The following is a 16400-nucleotide window of genomic DNA, read 5'->3' on the forward strand; positions in this document are numbered from 1 at the left end:
CCCCCCCCCCCCCGCCTGCGCCCCGATTAGTAGCCCTGGGGTGCTGTCTGTTCTGTCCAAGCGGCCTGATTCCTGGTGACACCCTGCCCCCTGCTACCAGCAGCTGTCTCCTTTCATCTGTCAGCTCAGCCTGGAGCTGCGGGGGCCTCCGCGCGGGGTGGCTTCCCCGCCCGCCCGCCATCAGAGAGCTGGCAGGGCTTGGGGAAGGAAGCCTTTCTCCCTCGTGTGGGTGAGCGGGCGTGGGCGCGGAAGCCGCCGGCTTTCATGTCCCTGGCACGGCTGTGCTCCGGCTGCTGGCTGCCTGGGAGGCTGCCGGGAGGCCGGTCCCAAGCTCCAGAGAGTGGCAGCTTGGGGTAGGTGAGAGGGACGGTGGCCCAGCTGCCCCTTTTGGCCACTGGGCCAGGACACTGAGTGCCGGGAGAGGCGGGGCTGAGGACGAGGCCTGGGAGGATGTGGGGCGGGGGGGGGGGGGGGGGTGGGGGTGGCAGGCACAGGCGCCCCCAGTGCCCATTAGATGGGCTTCCTTTAGTCCTGGTGCTGCCCTGGGCCCCGGCGCCTCTCCCACCACCTCGCTTAGGGTCCGAGTAGCAGCCTTAGCCGGTCCTGAAGAGTGCCGTGAGCTGCGTAGACCTCAGCCTGAACAGAGGCATAGACCCCTTCCTGGCGGTCACAGCGGCCTTCTGTGCTGTCCCTTCACCCTTTGTCTGGTTGGGATCACAGAGACGCCAGCAAGCGAGTGGGATGCTTCTGGTGGGTGCTGAGCGGGGAGGCAGGGAGGCTGGGTTCAGGAGGAGTTGCCCCAAGGGCCCGAAGGACTCCCAGCTGGGTGAGAGGGGTCCTTCAGGGCTTTCAGCTCCACGGCCCCGGCTGTCCTGCCAGGTGGGTTCCGGCGGGGTCTTGTGAAACGGGAATGTGCCGAGAGCGGTCCAGGTGCCTGGGAGGTCAGCCAAGTCAGGGTCCGGTCAGGCTGGGGCTCCTGGGGGAAGCTCGGAGCCCTGTTGTCTCTGCCCCCCCCTCCCGCCCCCAGCTTCTGTGCCTCCCGGGCCCTGGGGCAGCCCCCTGTAAGCCCCACAGGCTGTCCCTGTGACCCCAGGTGTCCTGACAGAGTGATGGGGCCTTCACATCGGCCCCGTCTTTGGCCTTGGTCTCGGCGTCCCCAGGCTTGGCCTTTGAAACTTCCTCCCGGAGAGCAGAGGGGGCGCTCTCACCTGTGGCTGCCCTTTCCACTGAGGGCTGAGGACCAGGACCCTCTGGCCAGCTTTGGGGCTTGCAGCCATGGTCCTCGGGTACAGAGACCGGAGCGGTAGACCGTGGGGCCCCTTTGTGGGCGGCCCTGAATCTGCACCTCAGGTTAGCCCCTGCCTCCAGGGAGCACGTCAGGGCCTGTTTGACCCATCCCTGTCCTGTACCTGAGTGAGAGCCCCGCACCACTACCCCCCGTGGGAGGAGACTCTGGAGAGGCAGTTCCTGGACGCCCAGGGCGGGGTGTGGGCGCCCCGGTGCGGTGCCCTCCCTGTGGCCAGGGCTCCACACCAGTCACTTCCAGGTGACCGCCCGGTGCTGAGTCAGGGACCTCAAGCCTGAGCTTTGGGGTTCTGGGCGGCGGACACTCAAAGGTAGCTGACCCGGTACCTCCCCGCCCAGCGCCTTGGCTCCAAGAGCCCCCGCTCGCCACGCCCGGGCCTGGGCCGGCTGAGGGGCCCCCGCTCAGCGGGTATGGGGGCTCCCCCTCCCCCTGACGGCAGCCCACCAGCTGCTGCACAGACCCCCGCGCTCTGGGTCCTCTGAGCAACACTGCCTGTTCTCTTCCTCCACACCAGTCCCGTGTGTCTGTTTCCATCTCCCCTGACCCGTCGGCCTCTTACAGGCTCCGCTGAGGGTGGGGGCTTCTAGGCCTGTTCGCCTGGGTCATCAGGAATGCCGAATGCATGTGCCTCGAGAACATCCTGCTGGTGTTGGGGCTGGCTCCCGGAGGGACCCCTGTGGCCTCACAGCCAGCCCGGCTCGTGCTGGGGGTGGGGGGTGGCACAGCGGGACCCGGTAGAGCCGGGTGGGGTGGGGGGCAGTTCCCGGGAGCAGGGCAGCGGACTGCGCTTGCGGTGGGGACCTGGCTGGGGCGTGGCCCTGGTCCGCAGAGCCCTGGGCCCTGTGTGTGCCGCTTAGCTTCCCACACAGCCCCCAAGAGGCCACCATGAAAGTGGATGCAGCCCGCCCTGCCCACCCGCTGCGGCCTCTGCCCACGGTGCCCACTTGATGCCCCGAGCCCCCTTCTGTTCTCCCTGCAGGCAGATCTCTTCCCTGCTGCCCTCGTGCACTTTGGAGCTGAGGAACCAACAGGTGGGCGGGGAGGAGATCCGGGAGGGAGATGTGTGCCCGGTACCCTATTCCCAGGCCGCGTCCCCTCCCGGAGCAGAGCAGCAACAGGGGGAGGGGGGCCCTCCATGGCCTGAGGTGGGCTGGCTGTCCCGCAGGCCTCTTCCTGGAGCCCAGGCTGCTGGAACGCACCGTCTCCCCGTCTGCGGCTGACTTGCTGGTGGCCAGGTGAGTGCCCGCGGTGGGGAGGGGCGAGTCCCTGCTGTAGCGCGTCGGCCCTCCTGCATCTCGGCCTCCTGCCCCCCAGGTGCATGCCCAGGGCTGCTGGGGCCCCGCCCCCGATGCCAGCCCCTGACCCTGCACCCCGTGACTTGGAGCCAACGGCTGAGGCGGGGGCGGTGGGGCTCCCTGAATCCCGCCCCGAGACGGCCCAGCCGGTCAAGAGGGATCTGGGCAAGGTGCCCAAGTGGCTGAAGCTGCCAGGTACCGTGGCAGGGTGCAGCGGAGGGAGGGGCTGCCTGCCTATGGGGAGGCCCTCGGGTCATCTTGGAGCAGCGGAGGGAGGGGCTGCCTGCCGACCCGGGGCCCTCGGGTCATCTTGGTGTTGGCGTTGCAGCCGGCAAGAGGTGAGAGCCACCAGCCTGGAGGTGCCCTGTCTGCCAGCTGCAGGACCCCTCCCCACCCTGAGCAGGAATAAAGGTGTGAGCTTCTCTCGGGGTGCTTCTGTCGTCCTTCCTCCAGAAAGGGACCCCACCGCGCCCTGCCTGCAGCTCCCCACCCTGGGCTCATCGATTCTGCAGCCGGTCTGGACCCGCGTGGACCTGGGGGATGCCGCTTGCCGGGACCTCACTCTTGTGAACAGAGGCACAGACAGGTGTCCTCCCTGAGCCGCCGACTTGACCTCACTGACACCGTTAATCACCCCTCCTGTGAGGACCCCAGCGGCCCCAGGCGTTTGTTGCCTGGCCGCCTGTCTGAGCGCAGTGGCCGCGGGGCACGGGCTCCCGCCAGCCTCCTCTTCGGGTCTAATCACTTCCACATGCTCCCGGCTCTTTGAAGCCCCTAACACTCCCTGAGGAGAGGGGTGGGAGAGGAAAGTTGGGGGGCCAGCATGGGAAGGGGTGCAGGAGGGAGCCAGCGGGGCTAAATTAGGGAGGACAGGCTTGCTGTCCGGCCCAGGCCCTCCTCAGGTGCGGGCTGCCCGCAAAGGCGCAGATCTGCGTGGCAGGCAGGGTGGCTGTTGTCCCTCCCCAGGGGACACCCTGCAGCTCAGGCGTGGGAGCCCCAGGGAGGTGGGTGCCCTGGGGTGGCCAGGCCCCCGAGCGCCCGGGGTGGGGGGGCAGCCGCACCACCCAGACCGGCTCTGGACAGGTCCCATGCAGCTCGGGTCTCTGGGGGGGCACGGCCTGAGGCCACGGAGCCACCCTGACCTAGCTTCAGGTCCCTCCTGCCAGCAGACCCTGCCCATGGCAACATTGCTGGGCCGTGGCAGCCCCACAGCCACGCACCCCGTGGCGGGAGCACCGTCCGGCAAGCGGCCACATGCGTGAGGGCTCGGATTTCACTGCCCCTCGCTGTGGCCCGCGGCAGGGCGCTCACAGGCGCGGTTTGGTGTCCTCCTTTCTCAAGGCTGGGCTGCCTTCCTACCAGCACGGAGAGGGGCGGCCCAGCAGGCTTTGAAGCAACTTGACTTTGGGTGATTAATGCATCAGGGAGGCGTGCCCGAGAGGCGGCTTTGATTTATTGATGTTGCCTTGTGAGAGCAAATTTATGGCTCAGGGAAGCACCTTCTGAGGGGAATATCAAATGGTTAAAAGGTTACACAGCAGCTTTGATGTCGGGATGTCAGGACCGTGCGCACCTCCGCTCGCTCGGAGAAGGCGCACAGGCCACCTGCTCCAGCGGCACCCCGCTGCTTCCTGGCACCTGCATTCGGACGACCGGGCGCTTCCCTGACACCCGTGGGTGTGAGGGGAAGACGCCTGCCTCCCCGTCCCCTCAGCGACCTTCCCCACCCCATCTCCTGTGTCCAGGTGGTCAGCAGCGAGGCAGAGGAGACACCAGGAGGGGTGGGGTGTCTGCCAGGGCCCAGCTCAGCCCTTGGGGCCGGCGGAGAGTCTCGGGTATCGGGAGCTGCTTGTCTGTAGCCAGAGGCCACTGAAACGTGGGCACGGGGCTCTAGCCTTGACTTGGACAGCAGGCCGCAGTGGGGGTGGAAGCCCCTAGAAGTCCAGGAGCTGTGGGGGGGAGAGGAGCACTCAGAACCCACAGGTGCCAGCCCCGCTCCTGCCCCCGGGAGGGCAGGGCGCAGGCCCCACTGGGGGCCACCTACCAGCTGAGGCAACACCTTTTCCAGCTGGTCCACGTCCACGAGAGCCAGGTCCTCCGCCTGGGCCTGCCGGACGCTGCGGATGGCTGCTTCTGCCGTGACACAGGAGGAAAGTGTGCGGGGGTGGAGGACGGGGTGCACCTCCCCCCAACCCTGTGCGCGGCTGGCAGCTCAGAAACATGGGGCTTTCCAGGAACACAAAACTTAGGGGCTGGTGGGAAAATGGCAAAGAGGTGTGTGTGGTTTCCCAGCTGAGAAACATGAGGGGAGCAGTGAATGGTCGGGACCGGCCTGGGGGACACCGGAAGACGCTGCCGGGGCCCCTTGGCTCACCCACAACGAAGATCTTCAGCAGCTCCGCCATGAGCCGCAACGCATCCCCGCTGACTGCAAGGTGGAGGGGAGTGAGTTACGGGATCCGTGCCCCTCTGGCCACCCCTGTCGGGGGCCATGGTCCCACCCTGCACCCCCACCCCGGCCTCCGCAAGGCGCTGGCCCTGTGCCTGGTGGTCCCTGAGTCTGGCCCCGCCTCCCAGCCAGTGCCCACGAACCTTTGGTCTTGTCATCCTTAAAATGCAGCTGCAGCAGCTTGCCCACCAGCTCCTGGGGGGGGGGGGGACGGGGGACGGAAAGGCATCAATGGTGGGTCAGTGACCCAGCACCGTGCCCTGCCTGCGGCAGACCCCTTAGGCATTCAGTTCCGGGTGCCGGAAAGACCCTCTGTCCAGGAGCCTTTCGAAAGCTGGGAGACTGGGTGGGGAGAGGCCTCCAGGGGAGAATCAGACACGTGGTGGACAGGTGGGAGCGGCCCAGGTGCCAACCCGCTGCTCCCTGGGCTCCAGGACAGTCCTGTGCTCCCACCCCTGGGCCCGAGGCACTCTCCTCGAGGGGCCCCTTGGCAGGAGTGTCCGCACCACCAACACTGCCTAGCTTGTTCCAGACCCTGCTCTCGGCACCAGGTCAGCTCCATCTGGGGTCCCTCCCTGGGGTCTACCGCGTGCAGGGCCTGCAGTGCACAGGGGAATCTTCCCGTATGGGCACGGGTGCCGTGAGCCACCCAGCTGTGCAGGGGCCGGGTTGCTCCATCAATAGGCGGTCAGGGTGGACAGGGGAGGAGGGGAGCGGAGCCTGGGCGTGTCTGCAGGGCCTCCAGACTGGAGGGTGGGGCGAGGGCGGGTCCAAGCTGAGACTCCTCAAGGTAGGGGGCTTGAGTCCCCGAAGGATGGCACCTCTCTGCAGAGCTGAGGGAGGTGGGAGGAGGGGCAGCCAGAAATGGGGTGTCATGCACGGAAGGTGAGTTGGGGGCTGGCCAGCCCTTGACTTTAGCCACAGGAGGTGGCGCTGCTCCACCCAGTGCCGCTCGGCACAGCCTGAGGGCAGAGCAGAGGGCAGGACAGGGAGTGGATGCCTTGGGGCCCAGGCTCAGGAGGGTAAAAACTTGCCACAGGGTCCCTCCAGCAGTGACTGTGAGAGCTTGGCGCCACCTGCTGGTCCTTCTTGCTGCTTAACCAAGAAGGTACCAGGAAAGGCCCAGAAGGCCCTGCTGCCCCACCTGCCCCGGGGGGCCCCAGGAAGACCTACATCAGCAAGGCTGCTGCACCGGGGCGGGGGGCGCGGGGGGCGGCCGCCCACCCCAGCCGGCGCTGTCCAGACCACTGAAGGGGTCGGCACCAGCTGAACACGGTGGTTCCCTAAACAAACAAGTAACTCAAACTCACGGTGGGCAGGACAGCCTATAGGCACTATGGTGCCCTCTGGCCCTCACCTGGGACAGCCCTGCTCAAGGGTAATGATCGTACCCCCAGCTCTCCAGTTATAATTGCGGGGGAGCACTCTCATGACCACCACTCTGCCAAGTCATTCCAGCCTCAGTGACTTTCCCTGTTAGGTCACAACCCCTCCTGCGGTGGCCAGGGCTGAACCACAATCCCGGGTGACAAAGAAGAGGGGGCTGAAGCAGAAGGTGAGCCACAGAGGATCCCTGTGTCTGTGCAAGGGAGTGACTCCTACCCCCCGGGACTGGCAGACCTCCCTTCTGCTATCAGGGGCTCAGAAACCACTCATAGCGGGCAGGGGGCGGGAGCCAGCGGGGCCTCCGTACCCACCCAGCTACCCAGAACCGCCCGTACCAGGGCAAAGGGTGAGGCCCTGAGTGGAATGGCCTAAGTGTAACCCTAGTTCTGCCTCAGTTTCTCCACCAGTAGGTGAGGAGGGTCCCAGTACCCAATTCCTAAACGGACTCATCTGTGTCAAGGGCCTGTAACCAAGCCTGACCCAACGACACTGACTGCAGAGCCACACGCACACCCCGGATGGAACACAAACAGAAATGGTTTCAGCTTGGGGCACCTGGGGGGCCAACTTCAGCTCAGGTCATGATCTCGCAGAACCTCAGTGCAAAACCCCGGGTGGGGGCACTGTGCTGACAGCTCAGATCCTGGAGCCCGCTTCGGATTCTGTGTTTCCTTCTCTCTCTGCCCCTCCCCTGCTCATGCTCTGTCTCTGTCTCTCTCTCTCTCAAAAACAAGTATAAGTAAATAAAAAAATAAAATAAGTTTCAGCTTGACTCGGGTGAGACACAAAGCCCAGGACTCTTGATAGGGAGCAGGCCAAAGGGAAGCTTTAGAGGATGCAGGCCGCGGGACTACCTGCGAGCCCGGCGCAACCACTACGCAAGGTGGTCGCCGGATCCCGGAGCTCCCGTGGCTCGGCGGGCGGCGAGGGTTGGGGGCACACGCCTCTGCCTGGTTTCCGCAGACCCTCTCCCTCTGGCCGCCAACCAGGCTGCCTACTCCACCCTAGGCTACTCGGCTGCAGGACCCCACCCGCGGAGAGCCAAGGGCGCGCGGGGCGGGGGTCGCGGTCGGGTTCTGGGAACGGGCCTGCCCCACAAAGCACCAGCGGGCGTAGCGGGGGCGGCTCGGGGCCCGCACGTGAGCCACCCTGGGGTCCCCCGCCCGGTCCCCGCCCCCTGCTCCGCCGGTGCGCTCACTTTCCGGAAGCCGCCGCTAGTTCCTTCCATGACAGCCGCCGGGACACGCGCCCTACAGGGTCCTGGGAGCCCCAGGCCAGTCTGTCCCGGGCGCACCCTCCGAAGTCCCGCCTCCGCCCCTCCAGCCAATCAGTCCGGAGCGCGCCCTCCGCATCCCGGCCCCCTGGGCCAGAAGCGCGTGCCCACCCCTTCGTCCCTATTGGCCCGCGAAGATCGCTCCTCCTCCTCCGCAAAGCCTCCTGGGAGTTGCAGTTTGCGCTCTCCGTTCCCGGCGCGCCTTGCTCTTCCTGGATACTGAGGTTCGCAGCGGCCGCGCGGACTTGCGTCCGCACGGGGACGGTCCGGAGCGCGAGGGCTGGGGCCTGGGGCTCGCGGACCGGCCTCGCCGCGGGAGGTGCCGTCGACGAGGGGTCCTCACCCCCGCCGCCTGGAGCGGCCCCCTGCTCACTCCCCGGCCCTGCCCTCATGGGGTCTCCCTCCTGTAGAACCAACTCACTTTGTTCCTCTTTCCTCGGCTCCTGAGAACTTAGGAGTGCCTGTGCTCCGCACTGAGCGGTCCCGGCACCGTAGGCCCCCAGGGGACAGGCCCTGCCCTCTTGTCCTCAGGGAGAAGAGCCGGGTAGCAGGAGCAAGCAGTCGCCTTCCCTCTGCTTCCCAGCCCCAGCCGGCTCATGGTGAGGCCTGTCCCCAGGAGTGTGCCATGGAAGAGTTCCGGCACTCCTACAGCCGGCTGTGCAAGGAGAGTGGGGCCGAGCCCCAGGAAACTGTCCTGCAGCAACTGCAGGGGCTGCCACGGGGTCGGCTGGACCTGGCCACTCAGAGCCTGACCGTGGACACCTGCAGGGCTTTGGGCGAGCTGCTGCAGAAGGAGGCACTGCTGACCGAGCTCATCCTGAGCGACTGCATGCTGAGCGAGGAAGGTGGGCACCCGAGGGCCGGCAGGGGCCAGGGCAGCCCTTGCAAGGTTGGGGTTGGGGTCAAGCCCTTTGCCTCAGGGCAGCCTGGACTTGCTTTGTTTCTCGCGGTTTGCTGCGCGTGGTCCACGTTCCTTGGCAGCCTCTGGCTCAGAGGTCTTCCGTCCCGACCGTCACACTTCATCTTTGTGAGGTTTCTACTCTGTGCTGCAGGCAGTTGAAGCAAGCGGCAGTGCCCCTGACAGCTGCTGGCAATTGAAACCTGGCAGCAGAGGGCAGTTTCTCTTTGCAACAGAGAAATCCTAGGTTCCCCTTAGGAGAATCCCAGGGTGCTGGTGAACATGAGGTCAGGAGGCTGGCTCTGTGCCTAGCAGAGGTTACAGATGTCTCAGACCTGACACAGCAAGCAGGGCAACTCAATTCAGGCGTGAATCCTGACCAGTGGGGGCCACTGGGACAGTCGTTTCTCCCTTATGTCTGGGAAGCTGAGCTGTCCCAAGCTGGAGCCCACGGGGAGGAGCTCAGGGGCACAGAGTGACCGCCCTGCCGCCTTACAGGGGCCACACTGCTGCTCCAGGGGCTGTGTGCCAACACTGTTGTGCGGTTTCTGGATCTAAAGGTGAGCAAGTCTGCACTCGGGCGTGGGACTTGAGACCCGGAGGGGAGCGGTGGGGTGTGTGTGTGTGTGTGTAGATTTGAGTGTCCTAGCAACCTGAAAATGTGGATGGTGGCCGGATACAGTATCTGTAAGTACTCTAGGCACACAGGGCTCCCTACCATCTTCTGGTGGTCTTGGGGGGTGGTGTGTGATTTGAGGTTAGGAATGTGAGTTCCAGAATGTTCGTTCAACAAACCGCTCCAGGAGGCCCACTCTGGTCAAGGAAAGCACCTTCCACCCACAGCCGGCCACCTGGCCTCATCCACTGTCTGACCAGGGCCCTGTGGGGTATGGACATGGCATTTGGAGCCCAGCATGTGACGATGGGGAATTATCAGGCTGCCTTTTCCTGCCCTAGGGCAATAACCTTCGAGCTGCAGGGGCCGAGGCTCTGGGAAAACTCCTCCGACAGAACAAGTCCATTCAGAGGTGAGATGTGATCCTCGGGTCGGCCCCAGAGGGCACGTTCTGAGGCCTGAGAGAGTTCTCTTGAGCCCTCCTGGCCCGTTGTTTGCATTTCGTATCCGTTGGTAGGGAGCTGACAAGTTTAAGTTACTCACGTGGCTGCAGCTTTTCTGCTAGAGACCCCGAAGCCTGCACCTCCCCTCGAGCCCCTCCAGACCCTGTGGCAGCAGGGTGCTCCTTGGGGCCACACGCCTCATGTCCGCCTCTCCTGCAGTCTCACGCTGGAGTGGAACAACATGGGTGCGTGGGAAGACGCCTTCGCCACTTTCTGCAGGGCCCTGGCGGGCAACGGGGCCCTGCGGCAGCTGGATCTCCGCAACAACCAGATCAGCCACAAGGGCGCAGAGGAGCTGGCCCTGGCCTTGACGCGCAACGCCAGCCTCCAGCAGCTGGGTGAGGCCTCTCTGCACTGGCCTTCTCCCGGAGGTCTGAGGTCTGGGGCCGTCGCCTGCTGCTCCCTCGGCCCTCCTGCTGCTTCTGTCCTGTTCTGGAAGCAAGTGGGTGGAAAGGTGCTGTGGGGAGGGGCCCGGTTTGCTGGGCTCCTGCTCAGTTGGCGACCACAGGGAGTGCCCTTCCCCCAGAGAAAGCATCCCAGGCTGGGCCAGCCGTCTCCAGGTGCGTGTGGTGACAGTGGATTTCCTTCCAGACCTGCGCTGGAATGACATCGGCCTCCTGGGGGGCCGGGCCCTGGTGAACTGTCTCCCCCGCAACAAGACCCTGTGGAGGTTGGAGCTGGCGGGGAATAACGTCCCCGGGGACATTCTCAGAGCTGTGGGTACGGGCACTCCGGGCTGCCGACAGCTCGCCCTGTTTGGAGCCGGGGATAAAGCTGATTCCCTTGGACGGGCCCAGCCACTGAGGGAGGGGCAGCTCGGGGCTTGGGACAGGGACGCGTAGAAGCATCGTGAGATTAGCCTAAATCAGAAACGGAAGTAGAGGGAGAAGGTTCAAGGGAAGGAGACAGTGGCAGTGAGCCCGCGGAGAGCCTGCTGCCTTGTGCTGCTCCAAGCCTGCCTCGGGACGTGCGCTCGCTCCTTAGGCCTGTGAGGCACGGGGTCACCTGGGGCGTGGGGTCTTGCCCCGATGGCCATACCACTGCCTTGGTGGCCTAGCCACAGATGGGAAGGGGCGGCTTCTTGGCATCGGCCCCGTCACCCCAGAGTTCGTGGCTACACGTGTAAGCTGTGTATAAGCGCAGCCACCCAGCCCGTGTGGCCCCCTGCCATCAGTGACCCCAACAACTCAACCCCGGGCCCGGTTGGACAGTCTGCCACTCCCCATGGTTACTTGTCCTGCCCGCAGCACCGGCCACCCAAGGGCCTGAACTTGGGCTAGAATCCCGGGTGGGGCCACCACCTCCTGCTGGGCCCACCCGGCCGGTGTTGTCCCCAGCTTCTCCTGGTCCCTCAGCCGTTATGATTACCCTCAGTGCCACTTTGGGCTGGCTCCTCTCCAAATCTTGCCGGAATCTTTCTGGAACACAGGAGATGAGTGTGGTATTCGATTCTGGGGAGTCACGCTGTGGGTTCTGACCTCTGGGGTGGAGCCCAAGTGCCCAGGAGAGTGTCCATCTGTGGGAGCTGGGCAGTCTCCCCACACACATGCCCCTTGCACTGGGTGCCTCCCGGGCTCCTGGCCCCACTGTTACCCACGCCTCTGCCTCCGGTGCATTGTGGGGAGGTCTCTCTGATTTGTGGGGTAAGGCTGCCTCACACTGTTGATTCCCAGATGACTGGCTTCTGGGTGCGGGGCCGGGCTGGCTGGTGGCCGCTCCTGGGCTGAGCAGCCTCCTCCGCCCGCCCCCCCGCGGTGGATAACTTGGCTCTTTCCAATAGAGCAAGCCATGGACCACAACCGGGACCGGCAGACCACCTTCCGAGAGAACCAGGCCCGCACCCATGTGCTCAGCAAGGAGGTGCAGCACCTCCAGGAAGAGAAATCCAAGCAGGTGAATTCCGCAGGGCCTCCCCCCAGCTGCATGGACAGAGCTCCCCTTGGTCCCCATGCCATGGCCGTCTTTCCTTCTCGCGGACACCAGCGCTCCCCCGGGGCGGCCAACACTTAGGCCCGAGAGGCAGCCTCTTGGCCTCACCTCCTCTGTCAGGTGGGCGGGCGGGCAGGCTTCCCCTGTGCAGGAGTCCCAGCCTCCCTTTGGATGAGGCCAGTCCTTTCCTGTTCTGCTTCGGCGGGCGTCTGCTCTCCTTCCTGCTTGACCAAAGGGAGCGGGCAGGCCCCAGGTCCTGACACGGCTCTGGCTGGCTCTGTCCCCAGTTTCTAGACTTGATGGAGACGATTGAGAAGCAGCGGAAGGAGATGGCCAGGAGCAGCAGGTGAGCGCAGCCCCGGGACCGCAGCTCACCTGGGGCGCCCGAGACTTGGATCCTCGGCACCTGCCCACCGACGAGGGGGCGGCGTGCTCCCCTGGGGAAGCTGGCTGCAGGACGAGGGGCGGCACCGAGAACTTCCCGGCCCAGCACCTGGAGCGTGGTGGAAGCATCAGGAACAGCAGCTGCCGCCAGAGCCCAGGGGGCCCGGGAGGGCTCTGAGGTTTGGGCTTCTTGGACCTTCCTTCTGTTCATAGGGCGTCAGCTATACGCGTGGGGCAACTGCAGGAAGCCCTGAATGAGAGACATTCCATCATCAATGCCCTCAAGGCCAAGTAAGCAGGGGTGGGGGGCACGAGTGTGGTTGGAGGGTGGCTTCAAAGCGCTTTAGTGATGTGCCCACGGGCAGAAAAGGGTGGGACAGACAAGAACCCGAGTCCTCGGTGTGCAAAGTGGAGGTGGGAAACGGCTGGGCTGGTAATCCTGGAAGGCTTCTTGGAGGACGTCAGCTCTAGCTGAGGTGAACAGTGGCCGGCAGGAGTGAGAACAGCAAGGCCTTTGCGAGGCCCGAGGTGAGGCAGGGGCGGGGCTGGCGTCTCCCTCCGAACAGGCTGCAGATGGCCGAGGCCGCCCTGGCCCTGTCAGAGCAAAAGGCCCAAGGCCTGGGGGAGCTCTTGGCTACCGCGGAGCAGGAGCAGCGAAGCTTGGCCCAGAGGCAGGCAAAAGAACACAGGCTAGAGCAGCAGGTGAGCAGGGAGGGCTGGGCGCAGGGCGGGCAGGCAGTGCCGGGCAGGGGTGACGGGGGCGCCCTTGCCCTGCCTCCCCTGCAGGAAGCTGCGGAGAGGGAGTCCAAGCTCCTCAGAGACTTATCTGCTGCCAACGAGAAGACCCTCCTCCTGCGAAACCAGGTGTGGGGGTGAGGGGCCGGGCCCCCTGAGGAAACGGGCGGGGGCCCCGGGGCTGGGACCCAAGCTTCCCACCCACGGTGCTGCTTCCCAGGTGGACGAGTTGGAGCGGAAGGTGGGATCTCAGCAAGAGCAGCTGTTCCTGGCCAGGCAGGAGCTGACCAACACGGCGGCCGAGCTGAAGACCAGGGCCATCCAGGCTGAGGGTGGGCGCATGCGGGCCCACAGCCGAGGGGCCCGGAGTGGGGGGGGTGGGTGGGTGGGTGGGGAGCGCCGGGAACGAGGCGCCCCCAGCGAGTCCCACCCATGCTCTCCCCGCCTGGGCTTGCAGAGCATCTGGAACTAGAGAAGAAGAGGTCCCGGCAGAACTTGGAGGACTTAGAGCGGCTGCGTGCCAAGGAGGTGCTTGTCAGTGACCCCATCAGGCCCCCTGCTGTCCCCGCTGTCTGCCCGGGGCCTGCGGAAGCCTCAGGGTGGCCTGGTGTCACCGAAGCACACCCCTGGCCGTGCTCCCCTTGACTACCTTGGGGGTGCCTGGCAGTTCTTTGCCAGCCCTAGCAGATATAACACCCAGGGACTCCGACCAGGCTGTAGAAAGGACCCCGGCACAGGCTGCCGTGTGCCCTGTGCCACCCTGTGTGGCACTGGACTGTGCCCTCCACCCTTCCTGCAAAGCCGCGTGGGGCAGCCCATTCTCGGGAGGAGCAGTGTCCCCAAGATTTGCCTGCCTCCTGGGGTGGGAAGGGAAGCCTCCTTCTAGGGCAGGGGGTCAGGGGATGTCCGCCCGGGGGATTGGTCTCCCAGCCCTGCCCCCACCCTGTGCCTGGGCAGGTAGAGCACCTGACTCGCCGCTTGGAAGAGAGTGAGAGGGCCATGCAGGAGAGGGTACAGAGGCTGGAGGCCTCACGGCTGTCCCTAGAGGAGGTGAGCACATGCCAGTTGGGTGCTAGACTCTGCCTTTCTCTGGGGCACCCCTTCTGTCAGTCAGAACCTCTTCAGGCCCGCCCCCCCGCCCCCCCTCCCCCCGCGTTCAGGACCAGTATCTCCGTGAGGCCAGAGGGACTTTCCTACGGTGGGACGTGGGACCTCTTGGCCGTGGCAACTCCTGGGACACTCTCAGGAGGCTGGTGCAGGGCCGGGTGGGGCCACAGGGGTCCCTGGCTAGGGGCAGGAGACTAGGCCCAGTGGGTCGCTGTCTGTGGGGCAGGAGCTGAGCCGAGTGAAGGCAGCGGCTCTCAGTGAGCGTGGCCAGGCTGAGGAGGAGCTCATCAAGGCCAAGAACCAAGTCCGTCTGGAGGAGGTAAGCCCGTGGCCAGACACGCCTGGATTCCACAGCTTACGGTGCCCACCGGGGAGTGAGGCCTGAGGGGCTGATGTGCACCGGCCAGACCTAGGCCGTCCTTTGGTTCTGTAGGGGAAGGTGGGGGGACAGGAGCTCCAGAGATACGGGGGCAGGGAAGAGTCAGAACAGGACAGGTGCAGGACACATCCTACCCCCTCCCCCACCAAGAGCCACTGTCGCGCCACCCTGGCATGGGGGGAGCCGTCTGCCCCCGTGCAGCCTGTGATTGCATGGCCAAAGCCAGGACCCAGAGGGCAGAGTGGTCAGCCTGGGGGTGGGGAGGGGGAGCAGGAAGGGTACTTTGTGTGGGCTAGGTCAGGTTGAGCCTGCTCGGAACACACACACACAGTGACTTCAGTTACGAGCAGTTTTCACGCTGCAAGGAAAAGTTCCCCCGGGGCCGAGGCGGCTACTCCACAGGGAGGCCCAGGGCCAGGGCGGGAAGCGGCTGGCGGGCCTCAGCCCCTCGCCCCTGGGCTCAGCAGCCCCCCTGGGTGCCCACAGCAGCAGCGCCTGGCTCACCTGGAGGAGAAGCTGCGGCTGCTGGCTCAGGCGCGGGACGAGGCCCAGAGCGCCTGCCTGCAGCAGAGGCAGACGGTGGCCGAGGCGCAGGCGCAGGCCGGCCAGCTGGGCCTGCAGGTGGAGGGCCTGAGGCGGCGCCTACAGGAGCTGCAGCAGGTAACTCGGACTCTGAGGCCCCCCCTTCTCGTGCCCTCCCCCCACCACACGCTCACCCCCACGTCTGGCAGGAACTGAGCAACAAGGACCAAGAAAAGGTGGCAGAGGTGACCAGGGTGCGGGTGGAGCTGCAGGCCGAACTGACGGCCCAGGAGGCTCTGAGAGAGAAGGTGGCGGCGCTGGAGCGCCAGCTGAAAGGTGAGCTGAGCCCCCAGCCCCGGTGCCCTCGCAGCCCAACCTGTCCTCAGTGGGCCACCTGACGACAGCCGGCCGGGCTGCAGAGCTGAGCCTGGCCTGGGTCTCAGCTCCCAGGGGCGCTGGATGGGGTCTGCCTCTGTGGGACCCCGGCCAGGCCCCCCCCCCCAGGCCCTCTCCCCCGCTGCCGTCCTCCCTGAGGTTCTTCCCCTGCAGTGATCGCAGGTGACCACCGGGAGGCGCTGCTGGACAGGGAGAGTGAGAACGCCTCTCTCCGGGAGAAGCTTCGGCTCAAGGAGGCTGAGATCGCCCGGATCCGGGAGGAGGAGGCCCAGAGGGCCAGCTTCCTGCAAAATGCCGTCCTGGCTTATGTACAGGGGTCTCCCTTGAGGGCCATGAGTCCCCAGAAGTGAAGGGAAGCAGGGGGACTCCTAGAGTGGCAGGAAGGCAGCATCTCCCGGACGTCTGTGCCCCATCCCTGCCCGTCCCTTCCTCTCAAGGGACGGCCCATCAGGCTGGCAGCTTAAGGCAGGATCTACAGCTGGGGACTTGGAAAATCGGTGCCAAGCCGGACCAGCGAGCGGGGCCACTGCTGCCCAGCGCTGGGGTGCCCTGCTAGGCAGGCACGGGGCTACTCCTCCAAGACATCCCCAGCAGACACACCGTGGGCCCCAACCCCAGTCCTTCGGGTGGGTCCCAGGGAACATGCCTGAGATGTGTTTCAGAAGAAGCAGCCACAGGGGAAGAAAATCCAGAAGACCTGCACCCCTACCCCTCACAATCACCTTGTCCGGTGTGCCCACAAACGCTCCTTTCCCAATGTAACCAGGAGTCCTGGTTCTTTTGAAATACAGAACTTTTACACTTTGTGACACATTTTGGGCCGGTGCCTTTCCCCACATGTGTCTGTGCTCCCAGCCACCCAGGAGACCCTCTTGGGCGTGGCTGTTGCCCTGTGGGGACGTGGGGCTACTGTAGCACACCGCTGGGGCTGCGGGGGCGGGGTGGGGGGACCGGTGACTGCCAGCACCAGCTGTCTCCTGGTCGCGGGGCGAGTGCATCTCAGCCCCTCTGTCCACGGGCCCTGGGCAGGCGCTTCCTGGAAGAAGCCACAGGCACACAGACGACCCCACACATGGCCTGGTTGGGGGGCATCGCCTGCCTGCGCTGACCCCCCCCCCCCCCCCTGGCCCGTGGCATGGGTCACAGGGGCTCCGGGGACTGGCTGGGGATCGCCGTGTCCCCACCCCTCACCGGAGTTCTCCGGGACCGGTCGAGTGCCGGG

At 65.6% G+C, this 16400-nt stretch overlaps 3 protein-coding genes across 13 annotated transcripts in view; 2 read left to right on the top strand and 1 right to left on the bottom strand.

The window, feature by feature from the left end:
• ASPSCR1 (ASPSCR1 tether for SLC2A4, UBX domain containing) overlaps positions 1-4134 on the top strand; it is a 26634-nt gene extending 22500 nt beyond the window's left edge. For 5 of the 8 annotated variants that reach the window (XM_040456694.1, XM_040456695.1, XM_040456702.1 and 2 more), the window contains 4 exons: positions 2286-2337; positions 2472-2541; positions 2621-2796; positions 3055-4134. In XM_040456694.1, coding sequence (XP_040312628.1) covers positions 2286-2337; positions 2472-2541; positions 2621-2796; positions 3055-3200 — 444 coding nt within the window. In that variant the 3' untranslated portion in view covers positions 3201-4134. Of the gene's footprint in view, positions 1-2285; positions 2338-2471; positions 2542-2620; positions 2797-2929; positions 3030-3054 lie in introns of those variants that run through there. The other 3 variants (XM_040456696.1, XM_040456700.1, XM_040456699.1) reach the window with 3 other exon arrangements.
• Positions 4037-7764, bottom strand: CENPX (centromere protein X). 2 transcript variants are annotated; one of them, XM_040456704.1, is made up of 5 exons: positions 7635-7764; positions 5194-5245; positions 4976-5029; positions 4646-4731; positions 4037-4550 (listed from the first exon to the last, which is right to left on the bottom strand). In XM_040456704.1, the coding sequence occupies exons 1-5, from the start codon at positions 7662-7664 to the stop codon at positions 4536-4538; spliced, it is 237 nt and encodes a 78-aa protein (XP_040312638.1). In that variant the 5' UTR covers positions 7665-7764; the 3' UTR covers positions 4037-4535. The 2 variants fall into 2 exon arrangements, with proteins under 2 accessions (XP_040312638.1, XP_040312637.1); XM_040456703.1 differs by having other exon boundaries at positions 4646-4734.
• A 145-nt stretch (positions 7765-7909) lies between these two features.
• Positions 7910-15991, top strand: LRRC45 (leucine rich repeat containing 45). 3 transcript variants are annotated; one of them, XM_040456691.1, is made up of 17 exons: positions 7910-8554; positions 9106-9167; positions 9565-9635; positions 9886-10064; positions 10318-10446; positions 11507-11619; positions 11943-12001; positions 12253-12330; positions 12606-12741; positions 12826-12903; positions 12995-13106; positions 13232-13302; positions 13732-13824; positions 14108-14200; positions 14747-14920; positions 14992-15118; positions 15332-15991. In XM_040456691.1, the coding sequence occupies exons 1-17, from the start codon at positions 8335-8337 to the stop codon at positions 15526-15528; spliced, it is 1992 nt and encodes a 663-aa protein (XP_040312625.1). In that variant the 5' UTR covers positions 7910-8334; the 3' UTR covers positions 15529-15991. The 3 variants fall into 3 exon arrangements, with proteins under 3 accessions (XP_040312625.1, XP_040312626.1, XP_040312627.1); XM_040456692.1 differs by having other exon boundaries at positions 14750-14920; XM_040456693.1 differs by lacking the exon at positions 10318-10446.
• The last annotated feature ends 409 nt before the right edge of the window (positions 15992-16400 follow it).

The sequence above is a fragment of the Herpailurus yagouaroundi genome, unplaced genomic scaffold (genome assembly GCF_014898765.1).
Source record: "Herpailurus yagouaroundi ecotype Mexico unplaced genomic scaffold, PumYag 217, whole genome shotgun sequence".
NCBI classification, from domain to species: Eukaryota; Metazoa; Chordata; class Mammalia; order Carnivora; family Felidae; genus Herpailurus; species Herpailurus yagouaroundi.